Raw genomic sequence first — 24,916 nt, 5'->3', positions numbered from 1 at the left:
GTGCCGGTTCGCTCCCTTGCTCGCGAGAGTTGGCTCCACCTCTTCTGACCGGGACAGCGGAAGCGGAAGCGGCAGCCGGGAGAGGGGGCGGGGAAGGGGCTGGCCCCGGAAGGAGGAGGAAATCCTGAAAAGAAAACACCAACAAGCTGAGCTGCTGTGACAGAGAGACAAAATGGCGGTGCCGAGAGGGAGCCTCCGGGCCAGGGCCCAGCTGGGGCTTCCGCCGCTGCTGCTGCTGACCGTGGCCCTGGCCGGAGGCTCGGGGGCCGCCTCGGCCGAAGCGTTTGACTCGGTTTTGGGGGATACGGCGTCTTGCCACCGGGCCTGTCAGTTGACCTATCCCTTGCACACCTACCCCAAGGTAGGGCCCGTCGGAACCGGGCTACAAACCCTTCCCTGGCCGCTCGTCTTTCCGCCCTCCCGCTCCTCTGTCGGCTCTGGGAACCTGGCCGTTGAATCCGCCATTCAACCGCCGTCTCCCATGTGTGTCGCTCCTGTTTTCCTCCCTAACCCTACACGCATCCGATCCCGCTGCTATCATTGCCAGAAGTTTGTGCTGCACCCACCCTGTGGTGGGCCGGGGGATACGAGGATGAGAAAGAGAGCTAAACGGGAGGAGGATGCTGACTGTTAACGCGGACCCTCACCTTCAGGGAGCCTGGGGGGGGGGGGGGCGGGGCCGGGGCCGGGAGCAGAAACGCAAGCCTACAAAGGGTTCCTTCATAAACCATGTTTGCTGAGCACCTCTCTGGGCCTAGAGCTAAGTGTCTGTTCCGGGAGTCGGACGCGGAGACAATCCCACTGTGGTATGGAATGGGTTAAGCAGCCCGAGGAGCTGTGAGCCGCACTGAAAGGCCTTTCCTCCCTCCGGTGTTGAGTTACTGTGTGCCAGGCGCTGCCACCAGGGCCTGGGATGGCTTCGAGAAGAAGCAGGTAGATACACCTGCATTGAAAGAATTTACCATTTAGTGAAGTGAGTAACGAAATGAGACCAGCCCTCAGGGAAGAAAGAAGGGGGTACAGCTTGCGGAGAGGAATAACCCTACTTTCACTGCCCACCCACCCCACACACCCCACCCCCACACACAAACACAGGTGCTGTCTTTCCTTAATTCCATTCTGCTTCTCAAGTTGTTGTGTGTTTTTTTTCGGCTTCTGGAGAACTCTGTTGGCACAACATTCTAGATTGTGGGGTGAACTCCCTCACCCTTTCCCATATATAATTTGGGTGTATGCCTTCCTCAACCCCACTGCCTTCATTGGCAAGAGCTTTTGTGATGTTGCTGGTCTTTCTCTTCTTGTTTTTCCTTCATCTCTATGTCGTTTGCTTGGTGTGCCTAGCCCATTTTGTTTGCTCTCTTAATCTACAAAGTGACCAGGAGGTTATGCCCAGTGAAATTAGGATGCTCCTTATCGGCAAGTGTTTTCAGGTCTTTGAAAATGGAAGGTTCTAAATGCTTTCACTTCCCATATGTCTGTTTACATTGCCTGAGGATTATCAGTTTCCAAGACAAAATGTGGGAGAGGGTAGAATCCTAAAATTTTCAGTCAGAGACTAATATAGCAAGAGAGAGCGAAGTGAAAAATTGTGATTTCCAGACTTAATATATACTATCCCTAAATACATTGTCTTCTCTTATAAACCTCTCATCTGAGAGGATTGTATGGGGAAACTCATTAATATTGATTTGACTTGGTTTGGCATGGAGACTTATTTTGCATCATTCAACTATTTGATTTTGGATTTTATTTCTGAGATTTTTTTTTTTCCTAGCAAATTTGCAGTATGAATCAGAATCCTGAGAGATTAACTAAGTAATTTGAAAGGATAGACATTTCTGCAACTTTTAAGTACTTTTATAATATCCACTCCTTCCTAAAATACTCTGATCTCTAAGCTATTTTTACTTGTTCTTTAAAGTTGTTGTCACCAGGAACTCTAAATCATCTGGCTTCCTGTAAATACTAGATTTAAAATGTATTAACTGTCTACCTTCTGTTAGCCGATCTGATGAGAGATTACCCATTATTCCTAATTCTCACAACCACCCTGCAAAGTAGGGTTTTACAATTGAGGAAATTGAGGGTCTGATAGGTTAAGTGATTTGCCCAAGGTCACATAGCCAAGAACTAGTGGAATAGTTGGAATTCAGTCCTAAAACTGGCTACACTGTGCTGCCTTTTATTAAAAAGTTTTGTTGAAAATTTGCTTGTTTCACTGATAACTGTTGGCCCTCCTCCCACTTATTGTACTTTGCAGTTGGGGGCGGGGCGGGGGGGGAGCAGTGTGTTATATAAGAAATGAATTTAGATGAATTTACAAGCTCACATAGCCTCTCTTGGTCTGGCATTTGTAGCTGGCAGATAGAAATCTTATTTGAATGACTTATTTTCAGAAGTATTTTGTTGTAAGGATGTAGAATACCTTAACTGTAAGTAATTATTTTCAAATTATGGTATTTTTACCCTTTAACTTTCCTTAAAAATGAAGTTGCTTAATTTGCCTGGGTCTAAATACAAGAGACATAAGTTTATGTTAATAACAAAGCTGACTAAATCCAGCCTGGTCATATTTTTTTTTTTACAAAGTGTGGACTCTGGAACCATAGAAATCCAGGTTCCATCCACAGATCCACTTGTACTATATGTGTGTCTTTACTGATCACTTCTTATGCTGTTTTGTCAGCTATAGAAAAAAATCTTCACACCCTGCAAAGCTAGTGTGAGAATTAAAGATAATATATGTGGCATTCTCAGCAACTGCCCAAATGCTGAATAATGAAAGAATAGTTAGTTTTACTTAGCTCAGGATGTGAAAATGCACATAAAATCTATAAGTGGTATCATTGAAATTCATTGTAATTATTTAGATGGTATTTCATTTGGTGGGGAGCACCATTTCCTTGTGCTCTAAATCAAAGGAAATATCTACAATAATAAAAGTATAATATGCTAATTAGACCGGACAGCCAAATGACCTTCTGAAAGTCCTTCTGGACGAAGCCTGGGTGGTGGGGCCGAGGCAGAGGCAGTTAGGGGCGATTAGGCAGGTAGGTGAGCAGTTAGGGGCTATGAGGTAGGCAGGTGAGTGGTTAGGGGTGATCAAGCAGGCAGGCGAGTGCTTAGGAGCCAGTGGTCCCAGATTGTGAAAGGGATCAAGCCTAAACTGGCAGTTGGACATCCCCCAAGCCCCAAGAGTTCCCGGATTGTGAGAGGGTACAGGCCAGGCTGAGAGACCCCCGCTCCCAATGCACGAATTCGTGCACTGGGCCTCTAGTATTTGATAAAAGCTTGCCAGTCATTTGGGATACATGGGGCATGAATCATTGACTCAGAGTAATAATATTAACGAGAACATGAAACACGTACTTAGAATAAGGATATTCTTCATAATGATTTTTGAGTGCCTACTCTGTGCCAATTGTTCTATCAGATGTTAAATATTAGTTCAGTGACTGACACGTTATGGTTGCTCCTTAAATATATTATTAATGTTATGTCTATTTGTGTAGCACAATATTAATGGTATTGTGAATATAAAATGTACAGCCCTCATATTCAAGATTGACATAAGTTGTCCCTATTTTACAAGTAAGGAAACTGAGGCTGAGAGATTAGGTTACTTCCGAAGGTTGTACAAATGGTGGGGCTGAGCTTTAAATCTAGACTGTTTTCACCATGCCATACATCTTCTCTTCTGAAAATGGTGCTGGAGCCTGGCCAGAGTGCTCAGTTGGTTGAGTCTTGTGCACACACATACCTGGATTTAGGTTTCAATCCCCCAATGGGGCACTTACCGAAGGTAACCTATGGATGTTTCTCTCTCTCTTCCCCTCCCTCTCTCTTCCCCTTCCTTTCTCTAAGCATGTCCTCCGGTGAGGATTTTTTTTAAAATAATGGTACTGGAGGGCTCATTTGGGTTGGTTTAACAGAAGAAAACATATCTGAAAAGGAAATGGCATTCAGGAAAGCTCTTAATGATGAGCTCATGCTTCCTCTGTGCAGTATAAGGAAATATGTGGTACTCCAAAGACATGAAAATTCTTTCATTGTTGTACAAAGTCTGCAAAGGCTATTCAGGTATGACATTTATTTTAATTGCTAAAATTCTTTCAGTTTCACCTAAACAATAAATGCAACTTGAACTGAGGTCCTGAAATGTGCTGCCTTCAAAGCTTGCTTAATATTAGACTGCAGCCATCTCTTTCTAATGGATTGCTGCTGCTACATCAACTTTACTAATCCTCTGCTGGAAAGAAACGCAACTTGTATTCTGTTGGTTGCAAATTGATATATGCGCATGGTGTTTCCTTCCCTCTTTTGGTGCCCACCAGTTTGTACACAGTGGATCACATAGTAAGTTGAGGGGGCTTCCCCACAGGTACTGGTTTGTTTCAAATACTATATGTAGTTCATTGATGAAAAGCCTGTTGAAGACACTGCCATTGGTCTTAACTAAGCAGGTAACATTTCCCAGTAATGAAAAATATATCCTATCTTGAGTTCACACACATATGCAATGATGCCTATAAGTTGTTTTCTCTTTCACAACTCTATTATTATGATTAACGCTACCGTTTATTGAGTACCTTGTATGTTCCAGGCACTGTGCTAAGAATAGTTATTTCCAGCAGTACTGAGGGGGTTGGAGACAATTTATAGCTATTATCTCCTTTTATGATGAGAAAAACTGAGATTTAGATAGGTAACTTATACTGGGTCACTCACCTAAAAAGTTTCAATCCAGGTCTGGCTAATTCCATTGGCCTTTCCCATATGGCGTACTGTTGCTCTTGTTAGTGTTTTTAGTAAATAAGCCAAGTTTTAAAAACCCTTATGTAAGTATTTATACGGATGTACACCTCACTTTGTGGGGGCCTGTATAGCACTATTGGCCATGTGAAGCTAATCATGATACTTTTCCTCATAAGCTTGATGATTTGTATAAATATTTACGGGCAGAAGTATGCTGTCTGTCCTAAGGTACTTGCTTACTCATTTATATATTTGTTAAAGTTCTGATTATGTCGTTGTTATTTTTATTTTTAATCCCCCTCCCCCATGAAACAATAGGAAAAGAGTGATTTTTCTCACTAGACTTCTTTCTTTGGTATCACTTTATAAACAAGAAACTAAAGCGTCTTTATATGGGAAAGGTCTTGGGCATTACCTGGCTCCTGTCGTTTTTCTTTCAGTTACAACATTTTTTTATGGACAGTTTATAACAAACCTACTAACTTTGCTTTCTTCTGACCCTTTTTCCCTTAGGGAAATGTACATTTTTTTGTAATCCTCCCTGTTCTTGAATTCCCTAGGAAGAAGAGTTGTACGCATGTCAGAGAGGTTGCAGGCTGTTTTCAATTTGTCAGTTTGTGGATGATGGAATTGATTTAAATCGGACCAAATTGGAATGCGAATCTGGTAAGATGTTATGCTAATGACATCAGCAGTCCATAGCATTGATGTTTTCTGTGAGCTGTGTTATACTTTTAATGTATTTCCTCACAAAATGAGAAGCATAATGTTTAAACTAGTCATCCAGCATATTTTAATTGTTATGAAGTTAGAGTTTTAGTAGCTGCTGCTAGAAATTTTATGGTCTTTAGATTTCATCTTTTGTTGAGATGAGATAGTGTTTATTTTATACTGTGGATAGGACACCTTTGTTTAAAGTATTTGGTTTAGACAAATGCAGTAGTAATTAGCCTTCCCATAATTCATCACTACCTTTTTAAGAGCTAGTATAATTTTCCTAAGCCTTTCAACCATTGGCTAGTTAGCTTAGCTCCAAGTTGTTTTCTTTTTTTTTTTTTTAACTGAATTAGTATTTAATAGTTTATTCTTTTGTGGGTCATGCCAGTAAAAGAGGTAACCAGAGTCTTTTGTCATCTCTTAAACCACTATTCTTAATTTTGTTGAAAGAGGTGTTTAATAAAAAAAAACACCTCTGTGATAAGGACAAAATTGACATTTAACTTTTTTGAGAACTTTAATGGAGTTTTCTCCATTCATTACATTACACTGTTTATTCAGTGTAGCAGGAGGTATCTTACTCCTTATCACTATGCCAAGACTAACATCCAGCCTCTGGGATATCATAACCTTATTTTTTATGACTCAGTCTCTGAAACTGACCATTTTTATATGTGCATAATGCTGTTCAGTTTATTATCTAACATATTTGAGAAGTATATTACTTTATACTTGACTAAATACATGACTGTATTTAAAGTAAATACATGACTGGGTTGGAAAGAAAAATAAGAGTTTTATAGTAGTAAAGTGTTCTATCATAAGAAAGAAATGTCTCTGGTAAAAGAAGAGAGTATATCTGGCAGAGACCCATTTCACCTTTAGAATCCTGCTGTAGAACATTTTCTAAGTTCCATTTTCTTAGAATTTAGGGTGTTAAACTAATTGTTTTATTTTTTCCTTGCCATGTGAATAACTTTGTTTCTGAACTAACTGATCCAGTTCTGAATAATAATATCATATATTTGTATAAATCACCAAAATATATTACTTTGTTTAACCCCATTAAGTAGATGGTTATATTTCCATTTTAGACTTGTAGAATTCAATAGTCAAAGAGGTTAAACAATTAGCCCAAGTCACATAAACCACCAACAAATGATAGAGCCAAAACTTGAGGTTGCCTGTTCAGTGAGGTTGTCTGTTCAATGTTTTTTCCACTATGTAAACCTTAGCATGAGGCTCCCCCTTATAAATGTCATCATATAGGAACTTGAATGTGTAATTAGTAGATTTATACCTGAAACATTTGACTTATAGGTGATAAAAGATAGGGGTTTTATTAAAATAACTAGAGGCCCAGTGCACAAAATTTGTGCACTGGTAGGGTCCCTAGAAGCTGCTGGCTACTATCTGGGGCCTCCCTATCTTCCTCTTGCCACCGGGGCCTCCCTCCTTTCCTTCGGTCTCCCCTGTTGCCGCTGCCACTGGCCAGGACCTCCCTCCGTTACCCTGGCCAGCCCTGCCCCCTGGTTGAACTCCTGGACGACCTCCCAGTTGAGGGGACAATTTGCAAATTACACTTTTATTATATAGGATAGGATACATTTGCTACTATTACCAAATTTGGAACTTCATATTGATGAAATGTTATGTATATAATAAAAGCCTAAGCGACCGTTACGGTGGAATGACCAGAACAGCCAGTCGCTATGATGCGCACTGACCACCTGGGGGCAGATACTCAATGCATGAGCTTCCCCCTGATGGTCAGCGTGCTCCCACAGGGGGAGCACCACTCAGCCAGAAGCCAAGCTCATGGCTGGAAGTGCAATGGTAGTGGTGGGAACCTCGCTCGCCTCCTCAGTGAGCAGCGAGCAGGTGGGTGGTAAGACATGAGGAGTCCCCAACTGTAAGAGGGTGCAGGCTGGGCTGAGGGACACACACACGCACACACGCACACACGCACATACCCGTCCCCCCCAGTGCACGAATTTCGTGCATTGGGTCTCTAGTTTTAGTATAATGAATTTCTTCATAAAATGCAAATTCCTTTTCTTTCTCTCTCTCTATTTCTTATAATTTTATTGGGGTTTTTTTCTTACAGCATGTACAGAAGCATATTCCCAATCTGATGAGCAATTTGCTTGCCATCTTGGTTGCCAGAATCAGCTGCCATTTGCTGAGTTGAGACAAGAACAAGTATGTGACAAAACTGCCTTTCAGAATTGCCTGCTTGTATTGCACTTACTTTTATATTGAAATATTTATCACCCACTTAATCCTATTTTAGTATTATATTTTAAATTATTTTTCAGTAAACAAATTACATATTTGCACACAGACAAATCAATTACATTTTTCTATGGTGCTTTACTGTTAAAAGATATGTTCACGTACATAATCTCACTTTGTTTTTTCTCGTTGTCTAGTGAAGATATTATCCCCCTTTTACATATGAAAAAACTGAGGCTCAGGGAAATTGATAGTTCAGTGTCTTTTTTTTATCCCAACTGCAATTACCTTAACTCAGACCATCATCATTTCTCATCTACATTACTAAATTAAATTAACTTCCAAACTACTTTCTCACTTTAACCCCCTCTAGTTTATCTTTTCGTCTCTGTCCAGGTATGTACTTTCTAAATGGAAATTTCATCATGTCATACTCCTATCTTACATATTTCAATTGCTCCCCATTATATACAAGTTTAAGTCCAAACCACTTATCACAACCTGCTCCTGACTACCTCTCCTATGTAATGTTATAATTTCCCACCCCTCATACTCTATACTCCATATATACTGGGGAAATTTTCTAGATTTTATTATCTTTGACATAGAAAATACAACCCACATGATACAAAACTCAAAAGGTAAAAAGAGTAAATAGTGAAAATTCTCCTACCCCTATATATTTCTCCATTAAAGTAACCAGAGTTACCAATATGGATATATTTTATGTATATACATGCATCCTTTTTAAAAAATTAAAGTATACATAGTGACTGTCTACTCTCTTCACTACATATTCCTTTGTATGAATCTTATCATTTATTTAATAAGCAATCCCTTATTTTTGGACATGTAGGTTGTTTCTAATCTTTCATTTAACAATGATATTGCATGTTTTGTACATTTATGAATCAGAATTGGAGTGGAGATTATGTCAATTAATGTTAATTCCTATCAGTAGCTTACTATATATGTATTCTGCCCATAAATATTCTCTCACCGTGCCATGTTATCAGATGTCTCATATTGTATGCATATATTCTTTTGATTGATTTTTTCCCCTTCTTTTCCATTGACGTTAATTATGGCATGATTTATTTTACTTGAAAGCATTAAAGATAAGAATGGTGTGACTTACCCCTTTCCCTTCTATTTCTTGAGCTTTGCTAAGCCTTATTTAATCAAATCTTAAAATTCTCCATATTTATTGTTGTTTTTTAATCCTCACCCAAGGATATTTTTTCCATTGATTTTCAGACAGAGTGGAAGGGAGGGAGAAGTGGGGAGCGAGAGAGAAAAACATTAACGTGAGACAGACACTTCGATTGGTTGCCTCCCACATGAGCCCCAACTGGGACCAGGGATCAAACCTGCATCCGAGGTATGTGCCCTTGGCTGGGAATCGAACTCACGACCCTTCAGTCCGAGGGCTGGGGCTCTAACCACTGAGAAAACCAGCCAGGGCAAGAGTCTCCATTTTTTTTTTTTTTTTTTTTTTTTATCTTATTCAAAAGCCTTTTATTCTTATATAGGTGACAGGTAGCGCATAAATGTGTTTGGTAGAAATTAAAGGAATTTTTAGCTTTACCATAGTCAATTTGCATAGATAACTAAGATATTACTTGAATGCTAATTATTATAGTAGATTCACTTAATGCTCTATACCCTGTCCTAATAAGGATTTGATTATGTTGCTCTCTTGAATATATATATATTTATGTATAAATGATAATGTATTTATTATGACTTAATTTTTTTTTTTTTTAAAGCTCATGTCTCTGATGCCAAAAATGCATCTACTCTTCCCTCTAACTCTGGTACGGTCATTTTGGAGTGGCATGATGGACTCTGCACAGAGCTTCATAACCTCTTCATGGACTTTTTATCTTCAGGCTGATGATGGAAAATTAGTTATATTCCAGGTGACAACTGTTCTTCTTCATCTAAATACCACAAACAGTAAATGTTTGTCTCAATTGAATGTCTTTGCATAGGGCCATGTCACTTAAAAATATTTATCATGAAATAATAATTACTTATTTGGCCTTATGAAAACATTGGGCATCACGACACAATGTGACTTACCCTCCCATCTGCCTATTGGAAGCCTATCTAAGCCCTCAGTCCTTACCTAACAAGAACTCTGAATCTTCTAAATTTTATAGTGGTTAAATTGATACAATGAAACCTAGATATGGGAAATAGGAATAATTAAAATACTTAGAATATAGATAGTGGCATGTATTTATATCCTATATGGATGTTAGAGAAAAGCAAATGATGTAATTTTTAGTTGTTTTTAGTGCTTCATAACTCTTAACAAGTTGTTTTTAGTGCTTATAACTCTTACATATTGCCTCCTAGAGAAGTAACTTTTCTCCAACTTCATTATTTACCATGTGATTTGATAATAATAGTAGTCTTTTTTTAAGTTCTTGTGTACTAGGGACTTAGTATTTTATCTTCAAACAACTTCATGAGGTTGTATTATCCCTATTTTATTGATGAGGAAACTGAGTCTAACTTGTTTAAGGTCATCCTTAAACACCCTTGTTTAAGGTCAGTAACAAAAATGGGCTTCAGCCCTGACCAGTTTGGCTCAGTGAATAGAGCATCAGCCTGCGGACTGAAGGGTCCCAGGTTCGATTCCGGTCAAGGGCATGTACCTTGGTTGCCGGCACATCCCCAGTAGGAGGTGTGCAGGAGGCAGCTGATCGATGACTCTCTTATCAATGTTTCTAACTCTCTATACCTCTCCCTTCCTTTCTGTAAGAAAATCAATAAAATATACTTTAAAAAAAAAATGGGCTTCAGACTCAGGTCACTTTAACTCCTAGGCTCATATACCACCCTACAACATTGTCTTCTTTTTAATTCTATAGTTAAATTTCTTAATTTTAAAAAATTTAATCCTTACCTGAGGATTTGTTTGTATTGATTTTTTTATTTTATTTTTTGAGAGAGAGAGAGAGAGAAAGAGAGAGAGAGAGAGAGAGAGAGAGAGAGAGAGAGAGAGAGACACTGAGAGAGAGACATCAGTGTGAGAGAGAAACATGATCAGTAGCCTCCAGTATGTGCCCCAACTGGGGATCAAACCTGCAACCTTTTGGTGTACAGGACGATGCTCTACCAACTGAGCTACCTGGTCAGGGCACATTTCTTAAATTGACAAGCTCATAAATTATGCTGTGGTACTGTCTTTCTCTCAGGTACTAATTAAAGTGAACCTTCAATTATTATTACTAAGTGAGTGGCTTATTGTAAAGCTAATATGTATATAAATTCAATAAGTTTTTTGTCTTAAAGCTATTTATGTTAAAGCATAAATTAATTCTTAGAGTGGAGACCTCATTCATTCCTGATTAGATGTGAGTTTAACTGTTTCTCTCTTTGTGTTAACCTGAGTGTAACTAGGATAAAGAAGCCCCCACTCCAGAGGGTCAGCGCTATATGCAGAGTATGGAGTATTTAGCTGTAATTTATGAATTACACTTAGGGAAGAATGGAATGTTTCAGCTGAGAAAAAATAGAGATAATAAGTGGTTAGTCAAATATGTTGGCAGTCTGCTAAATTATTCCTAATCAAGTAGAATTAGAACTCATTTTTTGCAGAGTATGATATTTAATGCAGTATGCTATAATTTGTCTTTTTTTCTATTTTTTTATGCTGTCAGGAAGTTAAACTAAATATTTGATGATGCCAAAAATCTGTCTGTTTGTAAGGCACTGGATCTGTTGTTTAGGAAGTATAATTAAAGTATATTGTGGTTAATATGTTTTATTTTTTATACCATACTTCTGTTACTTTTTCTCAATTTGAATGTTTATAGAGATTATGTGTTACACAACTTGCTACTGAGAAAGGCTTAAAGAGTACAAATGACTTAATTGCTTTCATTATCATTTTAGTCTAAGCCAGAAATCCAGTATGCATCACAGTTGGAACAGGAGCCTACAAATTTGAAAGAATCATCGCTAAGCAAAATGTCCTGTAAGTTTTCTTTTATGCAGCAATCAAATCTGGTTGTGGTAGAATTTGTTGCATGATTGTTTTTACATTAATAGAATATGAATAAATAATTTCTAAAACTTTGAGGGGTTCTCAAACCTTAATGAGCATTAGGATCTGGATAGCTTTTTCAAACAGATCTCTGAGTCCCACCTCCAAAGTCTCCAGTTTTCTAGATCTGGGAAAGGACCTGAGAATTTCATTTCTAACAGGGTGCCAGATTTTGTTGATGCTGCTGGTCTAGGGACCACTCTTTGAGAACCAGTATTTTAAAACCATTTAGTTTGCTTTGAAGGATGTTGTGAGTATAAACTAATGAAATATTCTGTTACATCCCAATAAACTAACCAAAAGTGAAACTACCCTAAAAGTATGAGTTCCTATTCTATTTTGATTTCCATACTAGAAGTGAATTTTAACTCATGGGAATATAAAACATCAAGCTAAAGCTGAGCTTACTTTTTAAAATGTATTAGCTTATACCTTACTTTTGGTACTGATCTAATTAACTTTCTAATGATTTTGCTGGGTGGATAATGACAGCACATAAGGCCATCTTTAACTTTACATTAGAATAACCAAATTCCATTACTTAAGCCCACATGTAATTAAATTGAAAGCGTCAATGTCAGTGAGAATTGTGAAAATAGAAAACCCTGAATATAATAGACTATCTATTTGGTTTTTTATGTGTCATAGGAACTTGCATTCATTATTAAATGTATACCGTATTTTTCGGACCATAAGACGCACTTTTCCCCCCCCAGAAGTGGGGAGGAAAAGTCCCTGCGTCTTATGGTCCAAATATAGCCTACACATATACTGTAAAAAAAAAAGTTTTTTTACTTGCTCGGCTCTGTGTGGTCTCTGTGTGCTTGCCCGGCTCTAAAATGGTTCTAAATGCTGCTGTTTACTTTACAGGGTTGATTACATGTGTTTATGACTGTGATGTTGGGTTTTAATGCACATAAAATATTTTAGGACACTATTTGTTTCAGAATCTTTTTTTCTTCATTTCCCTTCTCTAAAAACTGGTGCGTCTTATGGTCCGATGCATCTTATGGTCCGAAAAATACGGTAGATCTAGAAGTAGTCATTTGGGACTATTTTTGGAGTATAAGATATCAAACATGTGCCTTGTTATTTCACCAGACCTACAAATGAGAAGTTCACAAACACACAGGAACTTTCTTGAAGATGGAGAAAGTGATGGCTTTTTAAGATGCCTCTCTCTGTATGTATTCCTCTTTATTAATGGGTATAGGAAATACAACCTGGCTTATATCAGAGAGATATTCATTTTTATTGTTTTAAAATATTATCAACTACTCAAAAGTAAAAAAATTACCTTCTTCCTACCTAATGTCTACTTTTGGATATTTTAATTTCTTAAAAAGTAATATACAGCCCTGGTTGCTCAGTTGGTTGGAGCATTGTCCCATGCACCAGAGGTTTCGCAGATTTGATCAGGGCACATGCAGGAGGCAACTGATCAATGTTTCTCTTTATCCCCCTCCCTCCCACCCTTCCTCTCTCTAATATCAATAAACATATTCTAAGGTGAGGATTTAATAATAAATGAAAGGTGATATACATACTAATTTAATAAAACCCAAGCAGTTTAATATAACCGTAGTTTTTTGTTTTTGTTTTTCACAGTATAAAAACTTTCTTGTTAGGATTCCTTGATTTATGTTAAGAAATGTGCTTCTTAAGTATATGTTAATGTTTTGGGGATCAGATTTTTGTTTTTTGCTGCATGGCCACATATAAGGTTAGGAAAGGAAGATAAGGCTATAGATTAAGGAAGGCTTCGTATTCTCTGCTAAGAAGGAATATCAACTCTATGCCAAGGATTCTTAAGGCTGGCAAGGAAAAGTGGGCAGACAAGGGAATGGGTATGTTATGTCCTAGGAAGGAATATCAAGCCTTCTGAGGGTAAAGAGAGTTTTATCAAATTATGTGTGCTTGCATTCCTGCAAGGAGTTATGATATGAGCGCTCCCCCTATACTTCTCCCCCACCAATAAAAGAAAAGGGGAAGAAAGTGGATCTTAACACTTATTGGAAACTATTTACTATGTGTCAGATACCACGCCAAGCCCTTGAGTAGAACAGTATACAAGTGCTTGCCCTCACAGTCTAATGCTATTTCTGTCTCAGGTGGAATACTGCAGTAGTCCAAACTGCATGCTTCCTGTAATTTCTTGTGATAGAAATAGTTTATTAGGTTTTATCAGATGTCAGTAGAGTCATATTGGAATCTAAAAATGAATACCTTTTATTGAACAAAAGTCTTTAAAGACTGGGTGAGAAAATAAGAATTTAACTTTAAAATTTCCCTTCCTTTTATTTCTAAATCTGCTTTTGACCTTGCTTAAAAAAGGACATTTTTCCTCTCTCCAGTATTTAGTATTTTTGTTGTAATTTGATAGTCTTATGAAAGCTAAATATAATAGTATCCTACATTTTAATAAAAAGAATTCTTTTTTAAATGCTTTTCCCCTCTCAATGATCTCATTTGACTCTTAGAACAGTGTACCTTATAACTGGCTTTCTACTATGATAAATAGGTAAATCGGAGAGGTGAATCCACTACCCCAGGATCATATCTCTACTATATTAAAATTCAAATCTGGGTTTTCAAATTCTATATCTTCTTCTCATTCAATTCTACCATAGCTGTTTGCTCTTTAAAGGATCATGATTTTTCCATGATTGCATATAAGATCACCTAGCCAGTCAGTGGAATCTGGTCTTCAGACTCTTATTCCAGTGCGTCTCTTTGTTATATCATATAGTTGATATGAAGTTGTCCTTGGCCTCCAGAATGGAAATTGAAGTCAAACTCATTTTTTCACTCGCCATTTCTTTTTGGAGAATCTATTATGTGCCAGGCACTGTTAGGGATGTGAGACTTAAGATGTTCAGTCTCTACCTTCATGGAGTTCTCAAATCTAGTATAGTAGAAAAAGACAGGCAGATAGTAGCAACACAATAATGATTGCTAGATATTTTACATATACACATACCTCTCATGTATAGAGTACAAGGAGTACTAAGTCTATCACAGGTTTCAAAGGGAGGATTTACAGGGATAGAAATGTCTTAAATGATGACTAGAGCTTTTTGCTAATTGTAGCACATTTGATTGAGAGATTTGACCAAACCAGGTTGCCTGGAGCTAGATAGGAAAAGGAAAGTGATCATTTTTTTAAAATACGTTTTTATTGATTTCAGAGAGAGAGATAGAAACATCAATGGTAAGAGAGAATCATTGATCAGCTGCCTCCTGCACTCCCCTTACTGGGGATCAAGCCTACAACCTGGGAATGTGCCTGACAAGGAACTTAACTGTGACATCCTAGTTCATGGGTTGACACTCAATCACTGAGCAACACCAGCCAGGCAGGAAAGTAATCATTTTTAATATCAAGAAGAGACCTTATGAAGGATAGAGGATCATGTCGAACAACTTGGGTAAACCAGGCAAGAAATTACGAGATCTGCACTAGGGCAATAGGTAAGAATAGGAGATGATGGAGAATCTTGTAGGATTATTTTGTTGTGGAGGTTAAAGAAGTGACCTAAATAGAATTTAGGATTGACTTAAATGAGTCTTAGTTTTCTGGCTTAACTACTTGTGACTGGAATCTAGATATCAAATACATCCTCATTTCATGGAAGGGAATTCCTCAGTATCAGGTTAAGGCTGGGATATGTAAATTGGGTATTTTTTCATTAAAAATATTTTTACTCTACTATCTTGCTAAATTGGAATACTTAAAGCATCTTGTAGGAAGTCCCCACTTTTAGATAAAATACATTTTCCAAAGTCTATCTCTTTTGCTAAGAGACATGCAGAAAGTACATGCTTTTTCCTTAGCATGTTCAAGTGTTGGCAAACCATCAGGTGACTGTGTTGTGGTGATATATTTTATTAGGCAGTGTTGGATGAGCCCAGATGTGAAAATTGTCCAATTTTTATTTTTTTTAAAAATTGTCCAATTTTCTAGTTACATAGTTTTTCATAATTAGACTCTTAAATATTTAAAAATAACTTGACTTATTCCTGTTCTTGGAATCTTAATTTACAGTTTGGTAAGTAATAGGTCAATTATAGAAAAAGCTTTAGTTGCTGATTCTTGTAACTGGCTTTCTACATTAAGATATTTTAATCAGCCCTAGCCGGTTTGGCTTAATGGATAGAGCACCGGCCTGCAGACTGAAAGGTCCTGAGTTTGATTCTGGTCAAGGGCACATGCCCAGGTTGTGGGCTAGATCCCATAGAGGGTGTGCAGGAGGCAGTGGATAGATTATTCTCTCTGATCATTGATGTTTCTATCTCTCCCTTCCTCTCTGAAATCAATAAATCAATATATATATATTTTTATTTTTTTTTATTTTTTAATGCATTTTAATCAGCCCTAGCTAGTTTGGCTCAGTAAGTAGAGCATTGGCCTGCGGACTGAAGGGTAATGGATTCAATTCTCGTCAAGGGCACATGCCTAGCTTTCAGGCTCAATCCCTAGTAGGGGGTGTGCAAGAGGCAGCCGATAGATGATTCTCTCATCATTGATGTTTCTCTCTCTCTCCCTCTTCCTTCCTCTCTCAAATCAGTAAGTACTATTTTTTTTTTAAAGATATTTCATCAGCTCAGTTGACGTGGTTAGTTGGTTGAGCTTCGTCCCATGAACCAAGGTCATCCCATGAACCAGGAGGTCATGGTTCGATTTCCAGACAGGGCACTTGCCTGGGTTTCAGGCTTGATCCCCAGTAGTGGGCATGCAGGAAGCAGCTGATCAATGTTTCTATCTCTCGCTCATTTTTCCTTCCTCTCTCTGAAATCAATAAAAACATATTTTTAAAAAATCATAAGATATTTTAATCATAAGAAACATGTAACTTTATCTTTACTAAGATGTGCTGTAATGGGTGCAGAATACTTCATATTAGTTTAAGTATTCTGCACCCATTCCAGCACTGTTTTGAATTGTAAGTAAATTATGGCAGATCAAATATTTGAAATGCTCTAGAGAAGCTAACTTCTGGAAGCCTGTTGTAATCCCTTTGTAAAACAAATGATAATTTCATAATTTACCTATTCTATACCTTAATTCTGGGATATTGGGTTTTCTTAAAACCAGTATAATACCTTGCAAAATAATACATATAAAATTTTATAGCAGTGTATGAAAATTTATAGGACACTTTCATTTTTCTTATTTAGTAATTTAAAATTGCCCTTGACAATAATTTGCTTTAATTTCAGACATTTAACAAAAAGCCAGTTTGTCTGATTTCTTTTAAGTTGCAAAAGTGATGCAACCCTGTTACAGAAACTTGAGAAATGGAGGGAAGGGTTTCATGCCACCTAATATCTTTATAATAGTTCCTTCTATAAGTATGTCTTTTAAAAATAGTTTTAAAGGTAGTAATCATAAAGCTTTAATTAGATTATTAAAATAAGTACATAATTCTGATTGCCTTTAATTATCAAGAATCTCCTGTTTCTTATATTATGAAAATTTAACATGACTAATTGTTGATATTTCCTTTTTTCTTTTTCTTTTTCCAGTAACTCTGGGTGGATTTTAACTACAACACTTGTCCTCTCGGTGATGGTATTGCTCTGGATTTGTTGTGCAACTGTTGCTACAGCTGTGGAGCAGTATGTTCCCTCTGAGGTAGATTTAATTCTAATATCCTACTTGAAGGCTGAGCCATATGATTAATCATTTTAAGTGCCTATTTTTTTTTTTAAAACTAGAAAAACAAGGCCTCTCTACTAATAGAATGAGAGAAGATTTGGTGGTTTGTTTCAGTCACATAGCTGGGGGTTGGCACACATGAAAATTACAGGTTTGCAGCATAAAAGTTTGTTCCACTTTTCCGTAAAGCTAACTACCACAGTTACATACATGTTGGCTGGTTTCAAGTGTTTCTCTCCCTGGTTCTGTGACTGAAAAAAACCTGTTGACGTCAGTTTCTAAGGTGATATTTAAGAAGTCTTGTATACCCACTTAACATTTCAAACTAATTGCCACAAGTTTTAAAGAGTAATTGCTGCTTTAGAAGCAACAAGGCTAGAGCGTTTGATTTTGAGTTTGTTCTGGAATCTAACCCTGAAAGAGATAAAAAACTATCATGACTTCCTTGGTAATGAAAATTTAATTGACCCGAGAAATGTAACTTTTAAGATAAAGGAGTTTTATTTTGAAAAAGTCTATAATTTGATTATTCAATTTAGCTATCAAGGAGAGAAAGTTATTTGTATAATAAATATGGGCTATCTCAACTCCAAATAAAATAAACTTTAGCTCTCTTTTGCCTTGAAAGTGCAATAGAAAAAAAGTGTAAAGAAGAAAGGAGGAAAGTTAAAATAGAATCTAATAAGTAGTTGGCATGTACTTAGCATGGTGCTTGAACAGTTTTATCTTAACAGACTATAAATACATGTTTTAATATAAAATTTATGCATTAATAATTTATGCATTAATAATAAATAATAACTGGGCCTCTATATTTTACTAGAGGCCCAGTGCATGAAATTCATGCATGAGGGGGGGTCCTTCAGCCCAGCCTGCACCTTCTCCAATCTGGGACCCCACAGAGGATGTCCAACTGCCAGTTTAGGCCCAATCTGGGACTGCTGGCTCCTAACCGCTCGCCTGCCTGATTGCTCCTAACTGCTTCTGCCTGTCAGCCTTATCGCCCCCTAACTACTCCCCTGCCAGCCTGATTGATGTCTAACTGCTCCCCTGCCAGCCCAATCACTCCCAACTGTTCTCCCCTGCCTGCCCAACCTCCCCCAACTGCCCTCCCCTGCCAATGGCCTGATCACCTCCAAATGCCCTCCCCTGCTGGCCCGATCACCCCCAACTGCCCTCTGCTGTCCGCCTGATCACCCACAACTGCCCTCCTCTGCTGTGACCCGCCTCCTTCATGCAAGGCGACAGAGACGCTGGTACCGGCCTCCTTCGCGCCACGCAGAGCCATGGGACCCCAAGGCCTCCTGTGCATTTAGCCATCTTGTGACGGCGTCATGCGAGGGCCACCTAGGCTTTTATTATATAGGATTTTTTAAGATATGTGATACAGCCCTAACTGGTTTGGCTCAGTGGATGGAGCGTCAGCCTGTGGACTGGAAGGTCCCAGGTTCGATTCTGTTCAAGGGCATGTACCTTGGTTGCGGACACATCCCCTTTAGGGGGTGTGCAAAAGTTAGCTGATCGATGTTTCTCTCTCGTTGATGTTTCTAACTCTATCCCTCTCCCTTCCTTTCTGTAAAAAATCAATAAAATATATATTTTAAAAATCTATGTGAAACAATAAGTTTGAAAACTAGCATTTATATAGTTCTGTAAATTTTATAAAGTATTTTCATATATCTTCCATATCCAGCAGTACTCTATAGTACGTTCTATTGTCTATTTTATTAGATAGGTGAGCAGGCTTACAAAGCCAATTAACCTCCTGGGATTGCACAGCAGTTGAAAGTATTGAGGCTAGAATTAGCTCTTATCTTTTGATTCACAACTCCTGTGTCTTTCCTGTTTATCATCTTTCCTATGGCTGATAAGGATTTTAAGTGGTACAAATAATAAATGTTTAAAGTGTTAAGGAAAGTAGATACCTCGTGCTGGATTTTCAGAAAAGGCTTTTAGATAATGTGGGTCTTGACCTGAACTTTGAAGAATGGATACATATGAATTAGCAGAAAAGAGGGTAGACAATTTTCCTAGATACAGACAAGAATAAGCCAATTATCAGGGATGTACTGTAAGGAACTATCTTGATTGAAAGAATTTAAATTAGGAGAACAAACTAAATGGATAAAATTGAGCAGGATCAGGAATTAAAGTATTAGAGATTGTGTAAATTTCTGTAAAACTCATCTGCTTATGATATGAGTTTACTAATAACATCCTCTTGCTCCATTACTTGTGTTATTTTTAGTGCTGATGTCCATATTTTAATCATTTTATTGTAATGGCCAAAAAGAATTGGCAAAGAATTTAATTTCCTTTGTTGAACTTAAAGCAGTGTCATTTTGAGTGACTTGATACATAAAGATTTTGATCTTTTCTCCACATTTTTTTCTCTGTTCTTTCACATTTGTGATGTCATTTTTGAAACTTAATGGGATGACATTTTCTCTTGTTGAGTTATCTGTCTAAAATAATGAAGAGTTGTCATTCCATAGTGGTCCTTGTCAGGCAGATCAAACTTAACATATAGGAACAGGGTTTAGCAATTTTGGATATTCCCTTTTAGAGATCAGGCAGCCTCAGAATGTTGCTATAGCAACAAATGTCAATATACATCAGGGTGGAGAACATTTGGTTTCGCAAAGTCATTTGGTCTGGGCCTGCCAAAGCATTAGGGGTGAGTTAATTAATGTTTGACCAAATATAAGAGACGAATTTTTTAAGTTGATAATTTTGTGTGGCCCTGGAATGATGATCATAAATAGCCCAATGGCCCTGTAGAACAAAGATTTCCCGCCCCTGCTATCCATGCTGCCTCATTATTATCTCTTTATATGTATGCTCCTTTTCTTTGTTTGCCAAAACCATGATCATCTGATTTCATATATTCAGTTAAAAAGAGCTTTAGATAGAAGACTACTAATAACATTAATGTTTAGTGAATCACATATATTTATGGGTAACTTGTTATGTGTCAGGCCCTGTTCACGGGATTAAAGATACAATGAAGAATAAGGTCAAGAAGGAACAGTTTAAGGCTTCTAAGGGTCAGGAAGTAGGGTGAAACATGTCTTAAACTATAATGAACATTATTTTCTTCATCTTAAAAAAAAGACTAAGAATATTGCCATTTAGAACCTTTAAGTCTCATAAAAAGAGTCAATCAGAAAACAGTATAAATGCGATAGCTTTTTTAATCCAAATTCTGTTAAGAAACTGAGTTTTAGGAAAGATTTAAGGAAGTTATCAAAGATTACATAACTGATTAGTGGCAGAGCCAGGCCTAAAGCTCAAATACATATTTACTAATTAAAATTTTTTAATTAAAATTTTTTAACTTTTAGAAATAATACATTAACATAAATTAAATCTTCCTCTTCCTCACTTCTCAGATAAACTACAGTCAATAGTTTTGTTTTGTTTTTAATATGTTTTTATTGCCCTACCCAGTTTGGCTCAGTGGATAGAGTGTTGGCCTGTGGACCGAAAGGTCCTGGGTTCGATTCTGGTCAAGGGCACATGCCCTGGTTGTGGGCTTGATCCCCCACTGGACATGCAGGAGGCAGCTGATGATGATTCTCTGTCATCATTGATGTTTCTCTCTCTCTCTCCCTCTTCCTTCCTCTCTGAAATAAATTTAAAAAATTTTTTTAAATATATGTTTTTGTTGATTTCAGAGAGGAAAAGAGAGGGAAAGAGAAATATTAGTGATGAGAGAGAATCATTGATCAGCTGCTTCCTGCCCATCTCCTACTGGAGATAGAGCCCACAACCTAGGCAGGTGCCCTGCCTGGGAATTGAACCATGATCTCCTGGTTCATAGGTCAGTGCTCAATCACTGAGCCACACCAACTAGGCACAGGCAATAGTTTAAAATTTTTTTCCAAGTAGTTACCATTTTTTAAATTTTAACTTTTGGTTTTGTTTTATTTTGTTTTGTTTTGCCAGCTTTAGACATTATCTAATGTCTTCTTCCTGAAGGATGAGGAATTAGTTAGTTCCCTTACATGACCTCCCACCTCACCTCCATCACTTCACTTTCTTCCATGTTGATGTTTGAAATCATTCACACAATTCTTGGTTACTGTTCCAAGGTCTTTAAATGTTACTAGGTAGAGCTGTGAAGGTTTTTCTTGCCCAGTGCTCCAGAGCGGATTATCACATGTTAATTCTGGGTTTTAAGGAGGCCACACAATATCAGATCCACGCCCACTCCATCAACCACTGAATCTGTCTGGATGATATTCTCTTAATGGGAAAATATAAGGTACTGGGCCATCTCCTTGTTGCCTTGAAAAGTAGTCAGCAGACCATATCTGCAACATGAAACAAGGAAGCAATCATCATGGCAATCATTTTTTAAATATATTTTTTAGTATATTTTATTGATTTTTTACAGAGAGGAAGAGAGAGGGATAGAGAATTAGAAACATCGATGAAAGAGAAACATCGATCAGCTGCCTTTTGCACACCCCCTACTGGGGATGTGCCCACAACCAAGGTACATGCCCTTGACCGGAATCGAACCTGGAACCTTTCAGTCCGCAGGCCGACGCTCTATCCACTGAGCCAAACCGGTTTCAGCTTAATATTTTTATTACCCCAGAAAAAAACTCAGACTCATTCGTAGCCACTCCCCATTTTTTCCCAAGCACCACCACCACCACCACCACCACCACTGCCACCCAAGCCACAGGCAACCAGTACATGATCTCTAATGATCGACCTCTTTCACTTTCATGATGTTTTTCAAGATTCATCCATGCTTAGCATGCATCAGTATCGATGGATACTTAAATTTGCTCTTTATTTAACATCTTTTAATGCACCTTCCCAATATAAAGTACTTTCATGTGGTTCTTGCTCTATACTCAGTCTCTTATCCTCTCAGTAAGGTCAGTACTTCAATGTTTACTCATGACACAGAGATGTGTTGCTGTAGGAGTTAACAAATATCCTGTTTCTTAGTAAATACTTGTCTTTTAGCTTTTCTGCTTTTAGGAGATAACCTACATCTAAATAGACCTACTTTCAAAGGATGTTAGACATAACTGTTATACTCCAGTGAATTCTATGACATTTGTAGTGACTCTAATTTATGCTTTCATTCTTTTGTTGTTTTACTATCTTCTTGGATATGATAATAATTTAAGGAGCTTTTATATGTTTGTGAAGACCTTTCAGGGTTAAAATGTTTCATGTAAATTCTTTGTTCTCACAGCCTTTTAAAATAACACATATTTTCCAAGTATATTAAGTTAGAACATTTAATAGCAGAGAAACTTACTCCAAATCATTAGACAAGTTGGTCGCAGAGGTAAGATCTTGAAGGAATGGATCACTTAAAAAATCAGATATCCCAAATAAGTGCTCTTGGTATGACAACACTAACTCCATTTAAACCTGAGCCGTTTTTCTTGATCCTCTGTTGTTATGCTTCTAAATATTCTAACTTGGGGCACGTGGAAAGTTTTTTTTGCCAATACTGGCAGCTGAATCACCTATGTATAGCACTGAGTAAAAGCATTCTTCATTCTAGAGGACATTTATAGAATTTTATTTATTTATTTTACAAAATACCCATAGATTAACTTGTTATTTGAAGACTTAATGAGGTTTCTAATTATCCAAATTCTAATATGCATTGATTTTCTTTTGCAGAAGCTGAGTATCTATGGCGACTTGGAATTTATGAATGAACAAAAACTAAACAGATATCCAGCTTCTTCTCTGGTGGTTGTTAGATCTCAAGTGGAAGACCATGAAGAAGCAGGGCCTCTACCCACAAAAGTGAATCTTGCTCATTCAGAAATTTAAGCTTTTTCTTTTTTTTTCTTTTCTTTTTTTAAGAAAAGTGTAATAGCTATCTAAATATTCATTTCTCATAGAGCTTTTAAAATTGGTTTCATTGACTATAGGGCTTAAAAATCACTATAAAATGAAAATAAAGTTACCCAAATCTGAGAAGACTATATTTGCGGTAATTTTTTCCTAGTAATTTAAGAGATGGATATTTGGGATTGTATTATTATTATTTTAATATCTCTGGCTTCTTTATTATTTGCATTATTTTTGTTTTCCTTTTTAGCCACTTTCTATGAGCTGATCATTGTTTTCCCCACCTATCAGCATGATACCATCAATCACTTTAGTGATTAAACTGAATATTCAGTAGGATATGATGCTTCTGCTCAGAAATGGCCCACAACCTGTCATTTGAAATTTAGCAGGAAATGCCCTTACACTCCATTTTCAGTTGTATTGAACTGAAATCATTAAAATTTTATTTGAATAATTGTGTCAAAATTTGAGTTAATATACTTTTGATTTTCCAATCTTTCCTCTCTCTCCTACCCAACACAGACAAAAATTATGAAATGTTCTATTACTACCTATTGCTATGGTAATAATACATATTGCTATACAATATGATGAACAGGAAACAAACTGAAGTAAAAACAATGTGGTCAGAAATGCCTTTAAAAAAAAAAAAAAATCCTCACCTGACGATATTTTTCCATTGATTTTTAGAGAGAGGGGAAGGGTGCAAGAGAGAGCAACATCAACATGTGCCCCAACCCAAGTCAGGGATCAAGTCTGCAACCAAGGTACATGCCCTTTTTCCAGAATTGAACTGAGGCCCTTTGGTCCAAGTGCTAACCCTCTAACCACTGAGCAAAACACTAGAATCTGCATTTTATGTTATTGCACAGGGTATAGATTTTTGTTGAGTGAGTCTTTCCCAAGAACTATTTTCTCTATTAGATAGCATATTAAGTATAAGTCTGAAGATATTTTCAGATAAAACTCTACATTTTGACAGTAAGAATTAGGCTAGATTTCACTTGGCAAAAGCTATTATCATTCCTTCAGCTATAATAATACAGATTTTAAAATAAGAGTAATAGGTAACATTGATAACAGAATCATCACATGATTTAGTGTTATTTTACCTTGAAATGTTAAATAACTTTGCAAACCAATACTACCTTACACATAGAAACATTGTTGGCACCTGAAGTAATGCTTTTTGACTAAAGAGTGAGTCACACACTTACCTTGCAGCTTAGTTATCAACTTTCTCTGAGTCAAAACACACACACACACACACACACACAAAAAAAAACAACTAATCAAATAAGACACTGGTCACAAAACACAGGTTTCTGTTTTTAAAATAGTTTGTCTATAATAGATTAGGAAGATGGAGGCTTAGAAGATACGTACGTGCACACATCCAGGTGTGGAAGAGAGGAGTAATTATTAAAGAGTTGTCAAGCAGTCATCGTCTCTCATTTTTTGTGAGAAAACAGGTATAGAACACAGGGATGGGGAGTACACCTCTTACAAGAGACTGGTTGTCTTATTTCCCAGCCATAGTTTGTGCTTACTATCAGGAACAGGTTTAATTGAAATACATCCAGTGAAGCAAACTTCAGATCAGTGAGGGAGAAATATACAAAATGACACAGGTTTATAGGAGTCAGCCC

At 37.4% G+C, this 24,916-nt stretch overlaps 1 protein-coding gene across 1 annotated transcript; it reads left to right on the top strand.

Moving 5' to 3' along the window:
* Window positions 1-69: 69 nt before the first annotated feature.
* On the top strand, window positions 70-23,398 carry TMEM59 (transmembrane protein 59). The gene is made up of 8 exons (XM_084874699.1): window positions 70-361; window positions 5,316-5,421; window positions 7,580-7,674; window positions 9,477-9,629; window positions 11,617-11,698; window positions 12,869-12,950; window positions 17,294-17,402; window positions 23,088-23,398. Exons 1-8 carry the CDS (start codon window positions 173-175, stop codon window positions 23,241-23,243), a joined length of 972 nt encoding a protein of 323 aa, XP_084730825.1. The 5' UTR covers window positions 70-172; the 3' UTR covers window positions 23,244-23,398.
* Window positions 23,399-24,916: the final 1,518 nt, after the last annotated feature.

The sequence above is a fragment of the Pipistrellus hanaki genome (genome assembly GCF_964339955.1).
Source record: "Pipistrellus hanaki genome assembly, chromosome: 2".
Classification (NCBI taxonomy): Eukaryota; Metazoa; Chordata; class Mammalia; order Chiroptera; family Vespertilionidae; genus Pipistrellus; species Pipistrellus hanaki.
This window is presented reverse-complemented; position numbering and strand designations above follow the sequence as displayed.